Source organism: Anser cygnoides, unplaced genomic scaffold (genome assembly GCF_040182565.1).
Source record: "Anser cygnoides isolate HZ-2024a breed goose unplaced genomic scaffold, Taihu_goose_T2T_genome scaffold_71_1, whole genome shotgun sequence".
NCBI classification, from domain to species: Eukaryota; Metazoa; Chordata; class Aves; order Anseriformes; family Anatidae; genus Anser; species Anser cygnoides.
Genome location: NW_027103085.1, coordinates 526,680 through 546,817, shown reverse-complemented (window position 1 = coordinate 546,817; position 20,138 = coordinate 526,680). Strand labels below are relative to the sequence as shown.

Genomic DNA, 20,138 nt, shown 5'->3' with positions numbered 1-20,138 from the left:
CTCTCCGGCTCGTGGCGCTCTCTACTGCAGCGCCTCTAAAACCCCGCGCTTCTTCGGTGCGCGTCCCGCCTGCCCCCGGGGTGCCACGGCGCGTACTGGGTCGCCGGCGCAGTCGGTCTCCTTGGGGGTTCGGACTGCCTGCGTATAGGCAGCGAGCATCGCAGTAGTGACCGTAATCAGTCATTTCTGCGTAGCAGAAACGCAGGTCTTGATGCGCCTCGTGACAGCGTTCTAGAGACGCCCCGGCTCGGCCGTGCTAGGCTTTGGTTATGGCACCACCCCCACCGCGCACGCGAGCGCACGCTCTCTCCAAAGTGGCTTGTGAAAGGGAAGAATTGCAGCTTTTCCTAGCTTTCTTAAACATCTAGAAGCCAGTCAATCCCGCAGGCTGCTGGTCCTCACTTGAGGCGGGGGGGGAACTTAGAACTGCTTTTGGAGTGTAGTTGGCTATAGCGAATGGTCTTGAATTTGCTTAGCTCGCTGTACCGAAGGCCTGTTTCACAGTTGAGCGATGTTATAGGGGGGAGAAGTGTGAGGAAGGCTCGTAATTCTCGATTGTCGCGCAGTGAAAGGCGATGGTGAGTAAGAAGTGCAAAGCATCTGTGGAATCGAGTCTTATCGGCGCTGTTTCAGTCGCATCTAAAATAAATAAAACTGCCGGAAGTCGCTAATCTGAAGTACTCGGCTGTCTCGTTGCCCCCGTCACCTTGCGTGCTGGATCCTGCTTCTGGTGCCGTATGCAGTTTCGGTCTGCTGGTGATTTGGGGAGTTCCCTCGCAATTAGTTGCGAGTCGATGGTTTCCTACAGATCGGTGGTATTCGTGTTTCGCAGGTGATACCTTGGCCTCGGTCTGGAGGTGTCTGACGTAGAGCCGGCCGTAACGGGCTAACTTGGAATGTTCTTTCCCCTGAGTACGTGGCGTTATCGAGGACGGAGAGTTTATACAGCCTCAGCCGGATTACTCCGGGTTCTTTGAAGATGCCTTCCTACCTCTGGCCGAGGCAATATTTGGACATAACTGAAGGACAGTTAGCAATTGTTTGCCGCTTGTGTGTTTTGCGTGTAGAAGGTAGAGAACTTTGCCTATTCAAAGATCGCTTAAGAAGAATCGCTGTTTTGTCGTGCGCGTTTGGGGTACCTGATAATCTGCTTCGGTAGGACGAGTTCGGTGGGGCATAGTGATTTGCTTAAGCTGTTGCCTTTCTCTGAAGCTGACTGCGTTGTAACTGTTTACTCTTCCTCCAGCGCCTTGCGTTCCGTGATAGTTCGCCTCAGGCTCCAGTGTTTTTTCCTAGTCCTTCCTGAGAAGGCAGTTGTCCGGTTATGTGAAGCAGAAGATTCTGGCGGACCCGTGAGTACTGTGGGAGCTTTCTTTTCGCTAGGCTGGCTGTACCTGTAACTAGTTTGTAACTTCCTAGACTCTTTCCCGTCCCCTCTTTTCCTCTGGATGTTGCGGAGGGGCGCACAGTAGGCTATTTTGGGTTTTCCGATGCTGTAGTCTTTTGCCTCTAGCTTGTAATGGAGTTGAGCTTTTTGACTAAGAGCGGCGATATAAAGCGATGCTGGTCTCCGGCTACGCGCTTGTAGTGCAAAAAGCAGTGTTGTTCCGAAGTACGGTCTGATGCCCGTTTTCACGGTTTCCAGACAGCGGCGGTGGTACTTTGACTATGCAGAAGAGGGCTTGGGGTTTGGGCAGGTCAGAGGCGAGGAAAGGGAAAGCTGGTTGAGCGGCGCTGGGTGTTTGTTTCGCTGTTAGCTATGCAAGTCAAGTTCCAAGGCTTTGTGAGGCCACGCAAAAGAAAAGGCACCGTGAAGCTTTTATTTTCCGCCAGAGCGGCTTACGTTGCCCGAAGCTATGACGGGGGCTTTAACCCCCGAGACAAATTTAGCTTCTGTGACTGTTTTGTAGTCTGTTCCTGTCTAGAGGGTAATTCAAAGAGCAGCGGTTGAATCGTGAAGGATTAGCTAACCGTGTTCTGTGGATGGTTCTCCGCTCGCGTTCGTTCTGTGCGTCGTGGCACGTTATGTTAGGTAACGTTATTTCCTTTTTCCAGCTTCTTGGGCGTGTAATGGTTGTTGGCAAGAAGTGTGCTGCTAACCTGGACCTGACCAATGGATTCCGGATGGCTGTGAATGCCCACCCTCGGGCCCTTCGGGCTGTCGTGTACATCTACGTATTCTGGGTGGCGGTCAGTTGGGCCGGCCTCCTGGCTAAGGTTTTTGCACCGCAGGCGTCACTGCACGCGTACGGGTCGCCGCCGAGTAGGTTTCATATGTTGCCCGTCAATCTAGCCCCTGTTGACGTATGATTTTTTTTTTTTTTTTTTTTCCTGGACGGCTGTCTATGGAGGGTAATAAAGAGCTTTGAGCAGCACTTGCACAATAAAGATGGAGCATGGGGATATGACCTCTGTCTTGTGTGTCTTGCCGATGGAAATAGTTCTGCAAGTTAAAAGAATGTTTCGGTCTGTTGACAGTGTCGTGTAGATGGTGGTTTGCCCAGTCATTTGAAACGCGAAGATAGAAGCGCTCGGCGGTCCTGTGGGTCTCCATCTCCCTAAGACGATCTAGGATGTGCTGTGTGTTTGAGGCCTTGCTATCTTCCCCCTGCTCCCAAATAAAAGGGCGTGCTTTTATTGCGAAACAGCCGCATCGAGGACTGGCAGATGTAGAACCAGAGAAGAATAAGGTTGGAAGAAAGCTTCCAGGCATCGTCTGTTGTCTGCCCCTGTCCCGAGGAGGCAGAATAAACTCTACCCGGTGTGATTTCTGACAGGTGCTTGTCAGCCTGTTCTTGACTACCGTAGGAGTTTTGCTACCGCTTTCTTTTCAGTCGTGGGTTTCGCAACTTCGAGAAGTAATTTCTCCCACAGACGCTTTTCAAAGCGTAGAAGGCTCTGGGATGCTTGAGTCGGCTTCTGAACGTTCAAGACTCGGCTGCCGTTCCCTTTATTTTTTTGTATGTATTTTTAGAGTCTTTTTTTTTCCTAAACGAAGTCCGTTGTTCAGGAACTAGAAGAAGGATTAGCTAAAGGCACCATAAGGCGTTTAAATGCGATCACCTCTCGTGCTTTGTTAGACCTCTGGCTTTGCTGTGCTCCTTGTTTAATTGCGGTTACGTTCAAGGCTTACTGGAGCGTGGGAGCGTTAAAATGCTATTAAATATTTTTAGTGTTTGAAACTTGCTAATGAAATGATTTTTGTGACTCCGTTCCTCACAAAGAAACTCGATTCCTTAGCAGGAGGAATGATCTTTGTTACTGGATCTGTTTGCGGGGTTAACGATTGCAGCTGTGAATGACTAAAGTCTTTTGAAGAAGCTGAATGATAAAAACCAAACCGAAACAAGAAACAGCCCTTGTTCTACTCGAAGTAATATAGAATTTGCCGTTTGCGGGGTCAGATGAAAATAGTTGTGGAAGTCAACTACTTGGGGGGGGGGGGGGGAGGGGAGGGGAGGGGAGGGGAGGGGAGGGGTGGGTGGAGGTGGAGATGCTGTTGCCCTTTCAGGGAAAGCTTCTTAAATTGGCACTTGATCAACTGTTCTGTTTCTGTATTTGTCCTTGGTCTCTTTCATTGGTCTGTTTTGTTGACGTAGAAGAGCCCATGGAACTGCTCAAAGAAACCTGTGCAAATGGACCTTGAGTAAGTATTTACGTGTTCAACTGTTCCCCAGTCGGTCTAGCTAATGCTATCAGCGCTTGTAGTCTTTCACAAAAGGTGTTTAATTCCTGAGAAAGTAGAGGAGGAAGACGATTGGTAATCTCTTTGCTTAATAGGCACTGTTAGACAACCGTAGAAGGCGAAGAAATTTGCCCCCGAGGCACCAATTTGACCCTTCCTTTAGCCTGTACGCTTTCAAAGAGCATATCATAGAACCATAGAATGGCCTGGGTTGAAAAGCACCTTAAAGATCATCTAGTTTCAACCCCCCTGCTCTGGGCAGCGTTGCCAACCACTAGAGCAGGCTGCCCAGAGCCGCGTCCAGCCTGGCCTTGAATGCCTCCAGGGATGGGGCATCCAGAACCTCTCTGGGCAACCCGTTCCAGTGCCTCACCACCCTCTGAGTGAAAAACTTTCTCCTAATATCTAAGCTAAATCTCCCCTGTCTTAGTTTAAAACCATTCCCCCTTGTCCTATCGCTATCAACACGTGTATTTTTACTCCTGTATATACAGATTCGTAGGGGTTGGAAGGGACCTCAAGAGATCGTCGGGTCCAACCCCCCTGCCAGAGCAGGTTCCCTAGAGCAGGCTGCCCAGGTAGGCGTCCAGACGGGCCTTGAATATCTCCGGAGAAGGAGACTCCACAACCTCCCCGGGCAGCCTGTTCCAGCGCTCCGTCACCCTCACCGTGAAGAAGTTCTTTCGCGTGTTGGTGCGGAACTTCCTGTGCTCCAGTTTTTGGCCGTTGCCCCTTGTCCTATCCCCACAAACCACTGAAAAGAGGGTGGCCAAGTCCCACTGTCTCCCACACTTAAGATATTTGTAATCATTGATAAGATCCCCTCTCAGTCTTCTCTTCTCAAGGCTGAACAGGCCCAGGTCTCTCAGTCTTTGCTCATAGGGGAGATGCTCCAGGCCCCGTATCATCTTTGTTGCCCTCCGCTGGACTCTTTCCAGGAGATCCCTGTCTCTCTTTTTGTACTGGGGAGCCCAGAACCGGACACGGTACTCCAGGCGAGGCCTGCCCAAGGCAGAGTAGAGGGGGAGGATCACCTCCCTTGACCTGCTGGCCACGCTCCTTTTAACGCACGCCAGGATCCCATTGGCCTTCTTGGCCACCAGGGCACGCCGCTGGCTCATGGTCAACCTGTCGTCCACCAGGACCCCCGGGTCCTTCTCCGCAGCGCTCCTCTCCAGCAGGTCATCCCCCAGCCTGTACTGATACACGCGGTTGTTCCTTCCCAGGTGCAGGACTCTACGCTTGCTCTTGTTAAACTTCATTTGGCTTCTTCCTGCCCAGCTCTCCAGCCCGCCCAGGTCTCGCTGAATGGCAGCACAGCCTTCTGGCGTGTCGGCCACTCCTCCCAGCTTTGTATCATCGGCGTACTTGCTGAGGGTGGACACTATTCCCTCGTCAAGGTCGGCGATGAAGATGTTGAACAAGACCGGACCCAGCACCGACCCCTGGGGAACACCGCTAGTCACAGGGCTGCAGCCGGACTCTGCGCCGCCGATCACCACCCTCTGAGCTCGGCCGGTCAGCCAGGTCTCAACCCACCTTACCGTCCACTCGTCTATCCCACGCTTTCTCAGCTTTGCTAGCAGGACGTCGTGGGAGACAGTATCGGAAGCCTTGCTAAAGTCAAGGTAGATGACATCCACTGCTCTCCCTCCATCAACGCAGCTGGTGATGCCATCATAGAAGGCAACGAGGTCGGTCGAGCACGATTTCCCCTTGGTGAATCCATGCTGACTACTCCTCATAACCTCCTTCTCTTCCAATGGCTTGGAGATGGCATCCAGAACAAGCTGTTCCAACACCTTTCCAGCTGTTCCAACACCTTTCCAGGGACGGAGGTGAGACTGACCTTTCCAAGAGCTCCACATCCTTCTTGTGCTGGGGGCCCCAGGCCTGCACGCAGTATTCCAGGTGGGGTCTCCCAAGAGCAGGGTAGAGGGGGATAATCACCTCCCTCTCCCTGCTGGCCACCCCTTTGTTAATGCAGCCCAGGACACAGTTGGCCTTCCGGGCTGCAAGCGCGCGCTGCTGGCTCGTGTCCAGCTTCTCGTCCATCAGGACCCCCAAGTCCTTCTCCGCAGGGCTGCTCTCAAGTTCTTCTTCTCCCAGTCTATAGAAATACCTGGGATTGCCCCAGCCCAAGGTCAACGCCTTGCACTTGGCCTTGTTGAACCTCATTAGGTTCTCATGGGCCCACTTCTCCGGCCTGTCCAGGTCCCTCCGGACGGCATCCCTTCCCTCTGTTGTATCGACTGCACCGCTCAGCTTGGTGTCATCTGCAAACTTGCTCGATTCCGTCGTCTGTGTCATTGCTAAAGATGTTGAAGAGCACCGGTCCCGAGGCCGACCCCTGAGGGACACCGCTTGTGACCGGCCTCCACCCAGACATAGAGCCGTTGACCACAACCCTTTGGCTGCGACCAGCCAACCAATTCTTTATCCGCCCAGCAGTCCATCCTTCAAATCCATACCTCTCCAATTTAGAGAGAAGAATGTGGTGAGGGACCGTATCAAAGGCTTTGCTCAGTCCAGGTGGCATATCCTATCCCAGGAGTGGTTTCAGCCGTAAACAACAAACAGTTACGAGGAGAGGTGTAGCTCTGTAAATATTTTTGTTGCCTTGGGTGAATTGGTGTCTGGTCGCACTGAGTGGCCCGCGTGGTAGCTGGGAGATGGCCGACGGGGAGGACTGAGATGTTAAAGCTGCCTGTGGTTGCCTGCCCCCAGCCCCAGCCCCAGCCCCGTCCCCGTGTGCCATCCCGATGGCAGTAGCGGCTGGAACCTCAAACTAAAGCGAGCGTATTCTGATGTCGTTACCCTCCAAGCCTGTCAGAGAGGCAGAAGCGCTGTGGCCTACTCAGGCAGGAACCGCGCGTGTGGGGACGGCCACGTCCCTGCCGCCGTGTCGGGCCAGTTTGAGCTCCGCTCTCCCTGGGGCTGCTGCAGGGCACCGCGGACCACGCTTGGGCAGCCTTGGGGGGCACTGCCTATTTTTCCAGAAGCCTCCTCCCCAGCTGAGCACAAACCCAGTTGTGATGTGCCAGGGCTGAGCACAGGCTTTGTATTCCTCCCCGCCACCCCGTGCGCGGGAGGTGCAGCTTTCCCCCTTAGAAACACCAGCAGTTGAAGTGGGGCTCTCAGGGAAGGTTGTGGAGCAACTTCTGAAAAGGTAAGGCCTGCCCTGGCAAAAGCGGGGATCTGCCTGCGGGGAGCAGCGCCCAAAAGCCACCAGCGTGTTTGGGGTGGAGCTGATAGGGTCATAAATAATAGTTGGGGCTACGAGCGCGAGGTCCCGCATTTGGTCCGGGGCAATCCTAAGCACGAATCCAGGCTGGGCGGAGAATGGATGGAGAGCAGCTCTGAGGAGAAGGGCCTGGGGGCGTTGGTTGATGAGAAGCTCGTCAACCGGAGCCGGCAATGCAATGGACGCTTGCAGCCCGGAAAGCCACCCGTATCCTGGGCCGCATCAAAAGGAGGGCGGCCGGCAAGTCGAGGGAGGTGATTCTCCCTCTCTGCTGCTGTGCTCTTGTGAGGCCCCACCTAGAGTAAGTACTGTGTTCAGCTCTGGGGCCCCCAGCACAAGAAGGACGGGGACGTACTAGAACGCGTCCAGAGGAGGGCCACGAAGATGACCAGGGGGCTGGGGCACCTCTCCCAGGAAGGCAGGCTGAGGGAGTTGGGGTGGTTCAGCCTGGAGAGAGAAGAGAAGGCTCCGGGGAGACCTTGGAGGGGCCTTCCAGTACCCAAAGGGGGGGCCCTACAGGAAAGCTGGGGAGGGACTCTTTGTCAGGGAGAGGAGCGATAGGGCAAGGAGTAATGGTTTTAAACTCAAAGAGGGTAGACTTAGACTGGATAGTTGGAAGAGATTCTTTCCTGAGAGGGGGGTGAGGCACTGGAACGGGTTGCCAGGAGAAGTGGCGGATGCCCCGTCCCTGGAAGTGTTTAAGGCCAGGTTGGATGGGGCTTTGAGCAACGTGGTCTAGTGGAAGGTGTCCCTGCCCAGGGCGGGGGGGTTGGAATTAGGTGATCTTTAAGTAAGGTCCCTGCCAAGCCAAGCCATGCTATGATTCTATGATCGGAGCAACCGTTCTGTGGAGCTCGTTTCCCAGCCGTGCAGGGCCCGGCTTCCCTCCGCGGAGCCGCCCAGCCCGTTTTCGGGCGCCCACTTCCTCCCTCCCGGTCGGATCCCTCCGCGCCCCGAGGGCACGCGACCTCCCTGAGCGCCGATAAGCACCGGGTCGACGGGAGCGGAGCCGCCGAGAGGGCGGGGACAAGGGAAGAGGGCAGGCGAGGCAGCCAATCGAGGCGCGGGAGCGGTCGGCGGCGATCTGTCGGCCCAATGAGCGCCGCGGAGGGCCGGGCCGAGTGCGGGAAGGGAGGGGGCGTTGTACCGAGCGGGCGCCGTCATGGCCGACGGGATCGTTAGGGCGCAGGCCGCCTGGCCCGGCGGCGGCGCTGCCGCTGCAGCCGCTTTCGGAGAGGTCGCCTGCAAGGGCAAGGAGGTCCCCGCCAACGTTCTCCGTGAGGATGAGCGGTCGTGGGCGAGGAGGTAGCCGCGGCGTCGTCGTGCGAGTCTTCTCTTTCCTTCCTTCCCTCGGCCGCTCGCAGGCCCTCTGAAACGAGGGCCCGTCGCGGGTCCCGGGAGTGCGGCAGGGCGGGTGGTGGCCTTGCTGCGGGAGGGAGGGAGGGAGGCAGGGAGGGACGGACGGACGGTCGGTCGGTCGGTCGGTCGGTCGGGGTCTCTCCGGCTCGTGGCGCTCTCTACTGCAGCGCCTCTAAAACCCCGCGCTTCTTCGGTGCGCGTCCCGCCTGCCCCCGGGGTGCCACGGCGCGTACTGGGTCGCCGGCGCAGTCGGTCTCCTTGGGGGTTCGGACTGCCTGCGTATAGGCAGCGAGCATCGCAGTAGTGACCGTAATCAGTCATTTCTGCGTAGCAGAAACGCAGGTCTTGATGCGCCTCGTGACAGCGTTCTAGAGACGCCCCGGCTCGGCCGTGCTAGGCTTTGGTTATGGCACCACCCCCACCGCGCACGCGAGCGCACGCTCTCTCCAAAGTGGCTTGTGAAAGGGAAGAATTGCAGCTTTTCCTAGCTTTCTTAAACATCTAGAAGCCAGTCAATCCCGCAGGCTGCTGGTCCTCACTTGAGGCGGGGGGGGAACTTAGAACTGCTTTTGGAGTGTAGTTGGCTATAGCGAATGGTCTTGAATTTGCTTAGCTCGCTGTACCGAAGGCCTGTTTCACAGTTGAGCGATGTTATAGGGGGGAGAAGTGTGAGGAAGGCTCGTAATTCTCGATTGTCGCGCAGTGAAAGGCGATGGTGAGTAAGAAGTGCAAAGCATCTGTGGAATCGAGTCTTATCGGCGCTGTTTCAGTCGCATCTAAAATAAATAAAACTGCCGGAAGTCGCTAATCTGAAGTACTCGGCTGTCTCGTTGCCCCCGTCACCTTGCGTGCTGGATCCTGCTTCTGGTGCCGTATGCAGTTTCGGTCTGCTGGTGATTTGGGGAGTTCCCTCGCAATTAGTTGCGAGTCGATGGTTTCCTACAGATCGGTGGTATTCGTGTTTCGCAGGTGATACCTTGGCCTCGGTCTGGAGGTGTCTGACGTAGAGCCGGCCGTAACGGGCTAACTTGGAATGTTCTTTCCCCTGAGTACGTGGCGTTATCGAGGACGGAGAGTTTATACAGCCTCAGCCGGATTACTCCGGGTTCTTTGAAGATGCCTTCCTACCTCTGGCCGAGGCAATATTTGGACATAACTGAAGGACAGTTAGCAATTGTTTGCCGCTTGTGTGTTTTGCGTGTAGAAGGTAGAGAACTTTGCCTATTCAAAGATCGCTTAAGAAGAATCGCTGTTTTGTCGTGCGCGTTTGGGGTACCTGATAATCTGCTTCGGTAGGACGAGTTCGGTGGGGCATAGTGATTTGCTTAAGCTGTTGCCTTTCTCTGAAGCTGACTGCGTTGTAACTGTTTACTCTTCCTCCAGCGCCTTGCGTTCCGTGATAGTTCGCCTCAGGCTCCAGTGTTTTTTCCTAGTCCTTCCTGAGAAGGCAGTTGTCCGGTTATGTGAAGCAGAAGATTCTGGCGGACCCGTGAGTACTGTGGGAGCTTTCTTTTCGCTAGGCTGGCTGTACCTGTAACTAGTTTGTAACTTCCTAGACTCTTTCCCGTCCCCTCTTTTCCTCTGGATGTTGCGGAGGGGCGCACAGTAGGCTATTTTGGGTTTTCCGATGCTGTAGTCTTTTGCCTCTAGCTTGTAATGGAGTTGAGCTTTTTGACTAAGAGCGGCGATATAAAGCGATGCTGGTCTCCGGCTACGCGCTTGTAGTGCAAAAAGCAGTGTTGTTCCGAAGTACGGTCTGATGCCCGTTTTCACGGTTTCCAGACAGCGGCGGTGGTACTTTGACTATGCAGAAGAGGGCTTGGGGTTTGGGCAGGTCAGAGGCGAGGAAAGGGAAAGCTGGTTGAGCGGCGCTGGGTGTTTGTTTCGCTGTTAGCTATGCAAGTCAAGTTCCAAGGCTTTGTGAGGCCACGCAAAAGAAAAGGCACCGTGAAGCTTTTATTTTCCGCCAGAGCGGCTTACGTTGCCCGAAGCTATGACGGGGGCTTTAACCCCCGAGACAAATTTAGCTTCTGTGACTGTTTTGTAGTCTGTTCCTGTCTAGAGGGTAATTCAAAGAGCAGCGGTTGAATCGTGAAGGATTAGCTAACCGTGTTCTGTGGATGGTTCTCCGCTCGCGTTCGTTCTGTGCGTCGTGGCACGTTATGTTAGGTAACGTTATTTCCTTTTTCCAGCTTCTTGGGCGTGTAATGGTTGTTGGCAAGAAGTGTGCTGCTAACCTGGACCTGACCAATGGATTCCGGATGGCTGTGAATGCCCACCCTCGGGCCCTTCGGGCTGTCGTGTACATCTACGTATTCTGGGTGGCGGTCAGTTGGGCCGGCCTCCTGGCTAAGGTTTTTGCACCGCAGGCGTCACTGCACGCGTACGGGTCGCCGCCGAGTAGGTTTCATATGTTGCCCGTCAATCTAGCCCCTGTTGACGTATGATTTTTTTTTTTTTTTTTTTTCCTGGACGGCTGTCTATGGAGGGTAATAAAGAGCTTTGAGCAGCACTTGCACAATAAAGATGGAGCATGGGGATATGACCTCTGTCTTGTGTGTCTTGCCGATGGAAATAGTTCTGCAAGTTAAAAGAATGTTTCGGTCTGTTGACAGTGTCGTGTAGATGGTGGTTTGCCCAGTCATTTGAAACGCGAAGATAGAAGCGCTCGGCGGTCCTGTGGGTCTCCATCTCCCTAAGACGATCTAGGATGTGCTGTGTGTTTGAGGCCTTGCTATCTTCCCCCTGCTCCCAAATAAAAGGGCGTGCTTTTATTGCGAAACAGCCGCATCGAGGACTGGCAGATGTAGAACCAGAGAAGAATAAGGTTGGAAGAAAGCTTCCAGGCATCGTCTGTTGTCTGCCCCTGTCCCGAGGAGGCAGAATAAACTCTACCCGGTGTGATTTCTGACAGGTGCTTGTCAGCCTGTTCTTGACTACCGTAGGAGTTTTGCTACCGCTTTCTTTTCAGTCGTGGGTTTCGCAACTTCGAGAAGTAATTTCTCCCACAGACGCTTTTCAAAGCGTAGAAGGCTCTGGGATGCTTGAGTCGGCTTCTGAACGTTCAAGACTCGGCTGCCGTTCCCTTTATTTTTTTGTATGTATTTTTAGAGTCTTTTTTTTTCCTAAACGAAGTCCGTTGTTCAGGAACTAGAAGAAGGATTAGCTAAAGGCACCATAAGGCGTTTAAATGCGATCACCTCTCGTGCTTTGTTAGACCTCTGGCTTTGCTGTGCTCCTTGTTTAATTGCGGTTACGTTCAAGGCTCCTTGTTTAATTGCGGTTACGTTCAAGGCTTACTGGAGCGTGGGAGCGTTAAAATGCTATTAAATATTTTTAGTGTTTGAAACTTGCTAATGAAATGATTTTTGTGACTCCGTTCCTCACAAAGAAACTCGATTCCTTAGCAGGAGGAATGATCTTTGTTACTGGATCTGTTTGCGGGGTTAACGATTGCAGCTGTGAATGACTAAAGTCTTTTGAAGAAGCTGAATGATAAAAACCAAACCGAAACAAGAAACAGCCCTTGTTCTACTCGAAGTAATATAGAATTTGCCGTTTGCGGGGTCAGATGAAAATAGTTGTGGAAGTCAACTACTTGGGGGGGGGGGGGGGGGAGGGGAGGGGAGGGGAGGGGAGGGGGGAGGGGTGGGTGGAGGTGGAGATGCTGTTGCCCTTTCAGGGAAAGCTTCTTAAATTGGCACTTGATCAACTGTTCTGTTTCTGTATTTGTCCTTGGTCTCTTTCATTGGTCTGTTTTGTTGACGTAGAAGAGCCCATGGAACTGCTCAAAGAAACCTGTGCAAATGGACCTTGAGTAAGTATTTACGTGTTCAACTGTTCCCCAGTCGGTCTAGCTAATGCTATCAGCGCTTGTAGTCTTTCACAAAAGGTGTTTAATTCCTGAGAAAGTAGAGGAGGAAGACGATTGGTAATCTCTTTGCTTAATAGGCACTGTTAGACAACCGTAGAAGGCGAAGAAATTTGCCCCCGAGGCACCAATTTGACCCTTCCTTTAGCCTGTACGCTTTCAAAGAGCATATCATAGAACCATAGAATGGCCTGGGTTGAAAAGCACCTTAAAGATCATCTAGTTTCAACCCCCCTGCTCTGGGCAGCGTTGCCAACCACTAGAGCAGGCTGCCCAGAGCCGCGTCCAGCCTGGCCTTGAATGCCTCCAGGGATGGGGCATCCAGAACCTCTCTGGGCAACCCGTTCCAGTGCCTCACCACCCTCTGAGTGAAAAACTTTCTCCTAATATCTAAGCTAAATCTCCCCTGTCTTAGTTTAAAACCATTCCCCCTTGTCCTATCGCTATCAACACGTGTATTTTTACTCCTGTATATACAGATTCGTAGGGGTTGGAAGGGACCTCAAGAGATCGTCGGGTCCAACCCCCCTGCCAGAGCAGGTTCCCTAGAGCAGGCTGCCCAGGTAGGCGTCCAGACGGGCCTTGAATATCTCCGGAGAAGGAGACTCCACAACCTCCCCGGGCAGCCTGTTCCAGCGCTCCGTCACCCTCACCGTGAAGAAGTTCTTTCGCATGTTGGTGCGGAACTTCCTGTGCTCCAGTTTTTGGCCGTTGCCCCTTGTCCTATCCCCACAAACCACTGAAAAGAGGGTGGCCAAGTCCCACTGTCTCCCACACTTAAGATATTTGTAATCATTGATAAGATCCCCTCTCAGTCTTCTCTTCTCAAGGCTGAACAGGCCCAGGTCTCTCAGTCTTTGCTCATAGGGGAGATGCTCCAGGCCCCGTATCATCTTTGTTGCCCTCCGCTGGACTCTTTCCAGGAGATCCCTGTCTCTCTTTTTGTACTGGGGAGCCCAGAACCGGACACGGTACTCCAGGCGAGGCCTGCCCAAGGCAGAGTAGAGGGGGAGGATCACCTCCCTTGACCTGCTGGCCACGCTCCTTTTAACGCACGCCAGGATCCCATTGGCCTTCTTGGCCACCAGGGCACGCCGCTGGCTCATGGTCAACCTGTCGTCCACCAGGACCCCCGGGTCCTTCTCCGCAGCGCTCCTCTCCAGCAGGTCATCCCCCAGCCTGTACTGATACACGCGGTTGTTCCTTCCCAGGTGCAGGACTCTACGCTTGCTCTTGTTAAACTTCATTTGGCTTCTTCCTGCCCAGCTCTCCAGCCCGCCCAGGTCTCGCTGAATGGCAGCACAGCCTTCTGGCGTGTCGGCCACTCCTCCCAGCTTTGTATCATCGGCGTACTTGCTGAGGGTGGACACTATTCCCTCGTCAAGGTCGGCGATGAAGATGTTGAACAAGACCGGACCCAGCACCGACCCCTGGGGAACACCGCTAGTCACAGGGCTGCAGCCGGACTCTGCGCCGCCGATCACCACCCTCTGAGCTCGGCCGGTCAGCCAGGTCTCAACCCACCTTACCGTCCACTCGTCTATCCCACGCTTTCTCAGCTTTGCTAGCAGGACGTCGTGGGAGACAGTATCGGAAGCCTTGCTAAAGTCAAGGTAGATGACATCCACTGCTCTCCCTCCATCAACGCAGCTGGTGATGCCATCATAGAAGGCAACGAGGTCGGTCGAGCACGATTTCCCCTTGGTGAATCCATGCTGACTACTCCTCATAACCTCCTTCTCTTCCAATGGCTTGGAGATGGCATCCAGAACAAGCTGTTCCAACACCTTTCCAGCTGTTCCAACACCTTTCCAGGGACGGAGGTGAGACTGACCTTTCCAAGAGCTCCACATCCTTCTTGTGCTGGGGGCCCCAGGCCTGCACGCAGTATTCCAGGTGGGGTCTCCCAAGAGCAGGGTAGAGGGGGATAATCACCTCCCTCTCCCTGCTGGCCACCCCTTTGTTAATGCAGCCCAGGACACAGTTGGCCTTCCGGGCTGCAAGCGCGCGCTGCTGGCTCGTGTCCAGCTTCTCGTCCATCAGGACCCCCAAGTCCTTCTCCGCAGGGCTGCTCTCAAGTTCTTCTTCTCCCAGTCTATAGAAATACCTGGGATTGCCCCAGCCCAAGGTCAACGCCTTGCACTTGGCCTTGTTGAACCTCATTAGGTTCTCATGGGCCCACTTCTCCGGCCTGTCCAGGTCCCTCCGGACGGCATCCCTTCCCTCTGTTGTATCGACTGCACCGCTCAGCTTGGTGTCATCTGCAAACTTGCTCGATTCCGTCGTCTGTGTCATTGCTAAAGATGTTGAAGAGCACCGGTCCCGAGGCCGACCCCTGAGGGACACCGCTTGTGACCGGCCTCCACCCAGACATAGAGCCGTTGACCACAACCCTTTGGCTGCGACCAGCCAACCAATTCTTTATCCGCCCAGCAGTCCATCCTTCAAATCCATACCTCTCCAATTTAGAGAGAAGAATGTGGTGAGGGACCGTATCAAAGGCTTTGCTCAGTCCAGGTGGCATATCCTATCCCAGGAGTGGTTTCAGCCGTAAACAACAAACAGTTACGAGGAGAGGTGTAGCTCTGTAAATATTTTTGTTGCCTTGGGTGAATTGGTGTCTGGTCGCACTGAGTGGCCCGCGTGGTAGCTGGGAGATGGCCGACGGGGAGGACTGAGATGTTAAAGCTGCCTGTGGTTGCCTGCCCCCAGCCCCAGCCCCAGCCCCGTCCCCGTGTGCCATCCCGATGGCAGTAGCGGCTGGAACCTCAAACTAAAGCGAGCGTATTCTGATGTCGTTACCCTCCAAGCCTGTCAGAGAGGCAGAAGCGCTGTGGCCTACTCAGGCAGGAACCGCGCGTGTGGGGACGGCCACGTCCCTGCCGCCGTGTCGGGCCAGTTTGAGCTCCGCTCTCCCTGGGGCTGCTGCAGGGCACCGCGGACCACGCTTGGGCAGCCTTGGGGGGCACTGCCTATTTTTCCAGAAGCCTCCTCCCCAGCTGAGCACAAACCCAGTTGTGATGTGCCAGGGCTGAGCACAGGCTTTGTATTCCTCCCCGCCACCCCGTGCGCGGGAGGTGCAGCTTTCCCCCTTAGAAACACCAGCAGTTGAAGTGGGGCTCTCAGGGAAGGTTGTGGAGCAACTTCTGAAAAGGTAAGGCCTGCCCTGGCAAAAGCGGGGATCTGCCTGCGGGGAGCAGCGCCCAAAAGCCACCAGCGTGTTTGGGGTGGAGCTGATAGGGTCATAAATAATAGTTGGGGCTACGAGCGCGAGGTCCCGCATTTGGTCCGGGGCAATCCTAAGCACGAATCCAGGCTGGGCGGAGAATGGATGGAGAGCAGCTCTGAGGAGAAGGGCCTGGGGGCGTTGGTTGATGAGAAGCTCGTCAACCGGAGCCGGCAATGCAATGGACGCTTGCAGCCCGGAAAGCCACCCGTATCCTGGGCCGCATCAAAAGGAGGGCGGCCGGCAAGTCGAGGGAGGTGATTCTCCCTCTCTGCTGCTGTGCTCTTGTGAGGCCCCACCTAGAGTAAGTACTGTGTTCAGCTCTGGGGCCCCCAGCACAAGAAGGACGGGGACGTACTAGAACGCGTCCAGAGGAGGGCCACGAAGATGACCAGGGGGCTGGGGCACCTCTCCCAGGAAGGCAGGCTGAGGGAGTTGGGGTGGTTCAGCCTGGAGAGAGAAGAGAAGGCTCCGGGGAGACCTTGGAGGGGCCTTCCAGTACCCAAAGGGGGGGCCCTACAGGAAAGCTGGGGAGGGACTCTTTGTCAGGGAGAGGAGCGATAGGGCAAGGAGTAATGGTTTTAAACTCAAAGAGGGTAGACTTAGACTGGATAGTTGGAAGAGATTCTTTCCTGAGAGGGGGGTGAGGCACTGGAACGGGTTGCCAGGAGAAGTGGCGGATGCCCCGTCCCTGGAAGTGTTTAAGGCCAGGTTGGATGGGGCTTTGAGCAACGTGGTCTAGTGGAAGGTGTCCCTGCCCAGGGCGGGGGGGTTGGAATTAGGTGATCTTTAAGTAAGGTCCCTGCCAAGCCAAGCCATGCTATGATTCTATGATCGGAGCAACCGTTCTGTGGAGCTCGTTTCCCAGCCGTGCAGGGCCCGGCTTCCCTCCGCGGAGCCGCCCAGCCCGTTTTCGGGCGCCCACTTCCTCCCTCCCGGTCGGATCCCTCCGCGCCCCGAGGGCACGCGACCTCCCTGAGCGCCGATAAGCACCGGGTCGACGGGAGCGGAGCCGCCGAGAGGGCGGGGACAAGGGAAGAGGGCAGGCGAGGCAGCCAATCGAGGCGCGGGAGCGGTCGGCGGCGATCTGTCGGCCCAATGAGCGCCGCGGAGGGCCGGGCCGAGTGCGGGAAGGGAGGGGGCGTTGTACCGAGCGGGCGCCGTCATGGCCGACGGGATCGTTAGGGCGCAGGCCGCCTGGCCCGGCGGCGGCGCTGCCGCTGCAGCCGCTTTCGGAGAGGTCGCCTGCAAGGGCAAGGAGGTCCCCGCCAACGTTCTCCGTGAGGATGAGCGGTCGTGGGCGAGGAGGTAGCCGCGGCGTCGTCGTGCGAGTCTTCTCTTTCCTTCCTTCCCTCGGCCGCTCGCAGGCCCTCTGAAACGAGGGCCCGTCGCGGGTCCCGGGAGTGCGGCAGGGCGGGTGGTGGCCTTGCTGCGGGAGGGAGGGAGGGAGGCAGGGAGGGACGGACGGACGGTCGGTCGGTCGGTCGGTCGGGGGGTCTCTCCGGCTCGTGGCGCTCTCTACTGCAGCGCCTCTAAAACCCCGCGCTTCTTCGGTGCGCGTCCCGCCTGCCCCCGGGGTGCCACGGCGCGTACTGGGTCGCCGGCGCAGTCGGTCTCCTTGGGGGTTCGGACTGCCTGCGTATAGGCAGCGAGCATCGCAGTAGTGACCGTAATCAGTCATTTCTGCGTAGCAGAAACGCAGGTCTTGATGCGCCTCGTGACAGCGTTCTAGAGACGCCCCGGCTCGGCCGTGCTAGGCTTTGGTTATGGCACCACCCCCACCGCGCACGCGAGCGCACGCTCTCTCCAAAGTGGCTTGTGAAAGGGAAGAATTGCAGCTTTTCCTAGCTTTCTTAAACATCTAGAAGCCAGTCAATCCCGCAGGCTGCTGGTCCTCACTTGAGGCGGGGGGGGAACTTAGAACTGCTTTTGGAGTGTAGTTGGCTATAGCGAATGGTCTTGAATTTGCTTAGCTCGCTGTACCGAAGGCCTGTTTCACAGTTGAGCGATGTTATAGGGGGGAGAAGTGTGAGGAAGGCTCGTAATTCTCGATTGTCGCGCAGTGAAAGGCGATGGTGAGTAAGAAGTGCAAAGCATCTGTGGAATCGAGTCTTATCGGCGCTGTTTCAGTCGCATCTAAAATAAATAAAACTGCCGGAAGTCGCTAATCTGAAGTACTCGGCTGTCTCGTTGCCCCCGTCACCTTGCGTGCTGGATCCTGCTTCTGGTGCCGTATGCAGTTTCGGTCTGCTGGTGATTTGGGGAGTTCCCTCGCAATTAGTTGCGAGTCGATGGTTTCCTACAGATCGGTGGTATTCGTGTTTCGCAGGTGATACCTTGGCCTCGGTCTGGAGGTGTCTGACGTAGAGCCGGCCGTAACGGGCTAACTTGGAATGTTCTTTCCCCTGAGTACGTGGCGTTATCGAGGACGGAGAGTTTATACAGCCTCAGCCGGATTACTCCGGGTTCTTTGAAGATGCCTTCCTACCTCTGGCCGAGGCAATATTTGGACATAACTGAAGGACAGTTAGCAATTGTTTGCCGCTTGTGTGTTTTGCGTGTAGAAGGTAGAGAACTTTGCCTATTCAAAGATCGCTTAAGAAGAATCGCTGTTTTGTCGTGCGCGTTTGGGGTACCTGATAATCTGCTTCGGTAGGACGAGTTCGGTGGGGCATAGTGATTTGCTTAAGCTGTTGCCTTTCTCTGAAGCTGACTGCGTTGTAACTGTTTACTCTTCCTCCAGCGCCTTGCGTTCCGTGATAGTTCGCCTCAGGCTCCAGTGTTTTTTCCTAGTCCTTCCTGAGAAGGCAGTTGTCCGGTTATGTGAAGCAGAAGATTCTGGCGGACCCGTGAGTACTGTGGGAGCTTTCTTTTCGCTAGGCTGGCTGTACCTGTAACTAGTTTGTAACTTCCTAGACTCTTTCCCGTCCCCTCTTTTCCTCTGGATGTTGCGGAGGGGCGCACAGTAGGCTATTTTGGGTTTTCCGATGCTGTAGTCTTTTGCCTCTAGCTTGTAATGGAGTTGAGCTTTTTGACTAAGAGCGGCGATATAAAGCGATGCTGGTCTCCGGCTACGCGCTTGTAGTGCAAAAAGCAGTGTTGTTCCGAAGTACGGTCTGATGCCCGTTTTCACGGTTTCCAGACAGCGGCGGTGGTACTTTGACTATGCAGAAGAGGGCTTGGGGTTTGGGCAGGTCAGAGGCGAGGAAAGGGAAAGCTGGTTGAGCGGCGCTGGGTGTTTGTTTCGCTGTTAGCTATGCAAGTCAAGTTCCAAGGCTTTGTGAGGCCACGCAAAAGAAAAGGCACCGTGAAGCTTTTATTTTCCGCCAGAGCGGCTTACGTTGCCCGAAGCTATGACGGGGGCTTTAACCCCCGAGACAAATTTAGCTTCTGTGACTGTTTTGTAGTCTGTTCCTGTCTAGAGGGTAATTCAAAGAGCAGCGGTTGAATCGTGAAGGATTAGCTAACCGTGTTCTGTGGATGGTTCTCCGCTCGCGTTCGTTCTGTGCGTCGTGGCACGTTATGTTAGGTAACGTTATTTCCTTTTTCCAGCTTCTTGGGCGTGTAATGGTTGTTGGCAAGAAGTGTGCTGCTAACCTGGACCTGACCAATGGATTCCGGATGGCTGTGAATGCCCACCCTCGGGCCCTTCGGGCTGTCGTGTACATCTACGTATTCTGGGTGGCGGTCAGTTGGGCCGGCCTCCTGGCTAAGGTTTTTGCACCGCAGGCGTCACTGCACGCGTACGGGTCGCCGCCGAGTAGGTTTCATATGTTGCCCGTCAATCTAGCCCCTGTTGACGTATGATTTTTTTTTTTTTTTTTTTTCCTGGACGGCTGTCTATGGAGGGTAATAAAGAGCTTTGAGCAGCACTTGCACAATAAAGATGGAGCATGGGGATATGACCTCTGTCTTGTGTGTCTTGCCGATGGAAATAGTTCTGCAAGTTAAAAGAATGTTTCGGTCTGTTGACAGTGTCGTGTAGATGGTGGTTTGCCCAGTCATTTGAAACGCGAAGATAGAAGCGCTCGGCGGTCCTGTGGGTCTCCATCTCCCTAAGACGATCTAGGATGTGCTGTGTGTTTGAGGCCTTGCTATCTTCCCCCTGCTCCCAAATAAAAGGGCGTGCTTTTATTGCGAAACAGCCGCATCGAGGACTGGCAGATGTAGAACCAGAGAAGAATAAGGTTGGAAGAAAGCTTCCAGGCATCGTCTGTTGTCTGCCCCTGTCCCGAGGAGGCAGAATAAACTCTACCCGGTGTGATTTCTGACAGGTGCTTGTCAGCCTGTTCTTGACTACCGTAGGAGTTTTGCTACCGCTTTCTTTTCAGTCGTGGGTTTCGCAACTTCGAGAAGTAATTTCTCCCACAGACGCTTTTCAAAGCGTAGAAGGCTCTGGGATGCTTGAGTCGGCTTCTGAACGTTCAAGACTCGGCTGCCGTTCCCTTTATTTTTTTGTATGTATTTTTAGAGTCTTTTTTTTTCCTAAACGAAGTCCGTTGTTCAGGAACTAGAAGAAGGATTAGCTAAAGGCACCATAAGGCGTTTAAATGCGATCACCTCTCGTGCTTTGTTAGACCTCTGGCTTTGCTGTGCTCCTTGTTTAATTGCGGTTACGTTCAAGGCTTACTGGAGCGTGGGAGCGTTAAAATGCTATTAAATATTTTTAGTGTTTGAAACTTGCTAATGAAATGATTTTTGTGACTCCGTTCCTCACAAAGAAACTCGATTCCTTAGCAGGAGGAATGATCTT

The 20,138-nt window shown here is 54.6% G+C and overlaps 1 protein-coding gene across 39 annotated transcripts in view; it reads left to right on the top strand.

Annotated features, from left to right (window-relative positions):
- The window catches only part of LOC136789574 (uncharacterized), a 266,555-nt gene that overhangs the window by 16,013 nt on the left and 230,404 nt on the right, over positions 1-20,138 (top strand). For 34 of the 39 annotated variants that reach the window (XR_010828263.1, XR_010828266.1, XR_010828257.1 and 31 more), the window contains 5 exons: positions 1,247-1,352; positions 3,600-3,646; positions 9,672-9,777; positions 12,059-12,105; positions 18,129-18,234. Coding sequence is in view for 25 of the 39 variants with exons in the window: in XM_066989633.1 (XP_066845734.1) it covers positions 1,247-1,352; positions 3,600-3,646; positions 9,672-9,777; positions 12,059-12,105; positions 18,129-18,234 (412 nt within the window). In the remaining 14 variants the exon portion in view is untranslated. The other 5 variants (XM_066989646.1, XM_066989639.1, XM_066989638.1 and 2 more) reach the window with 5 other exon arrangements.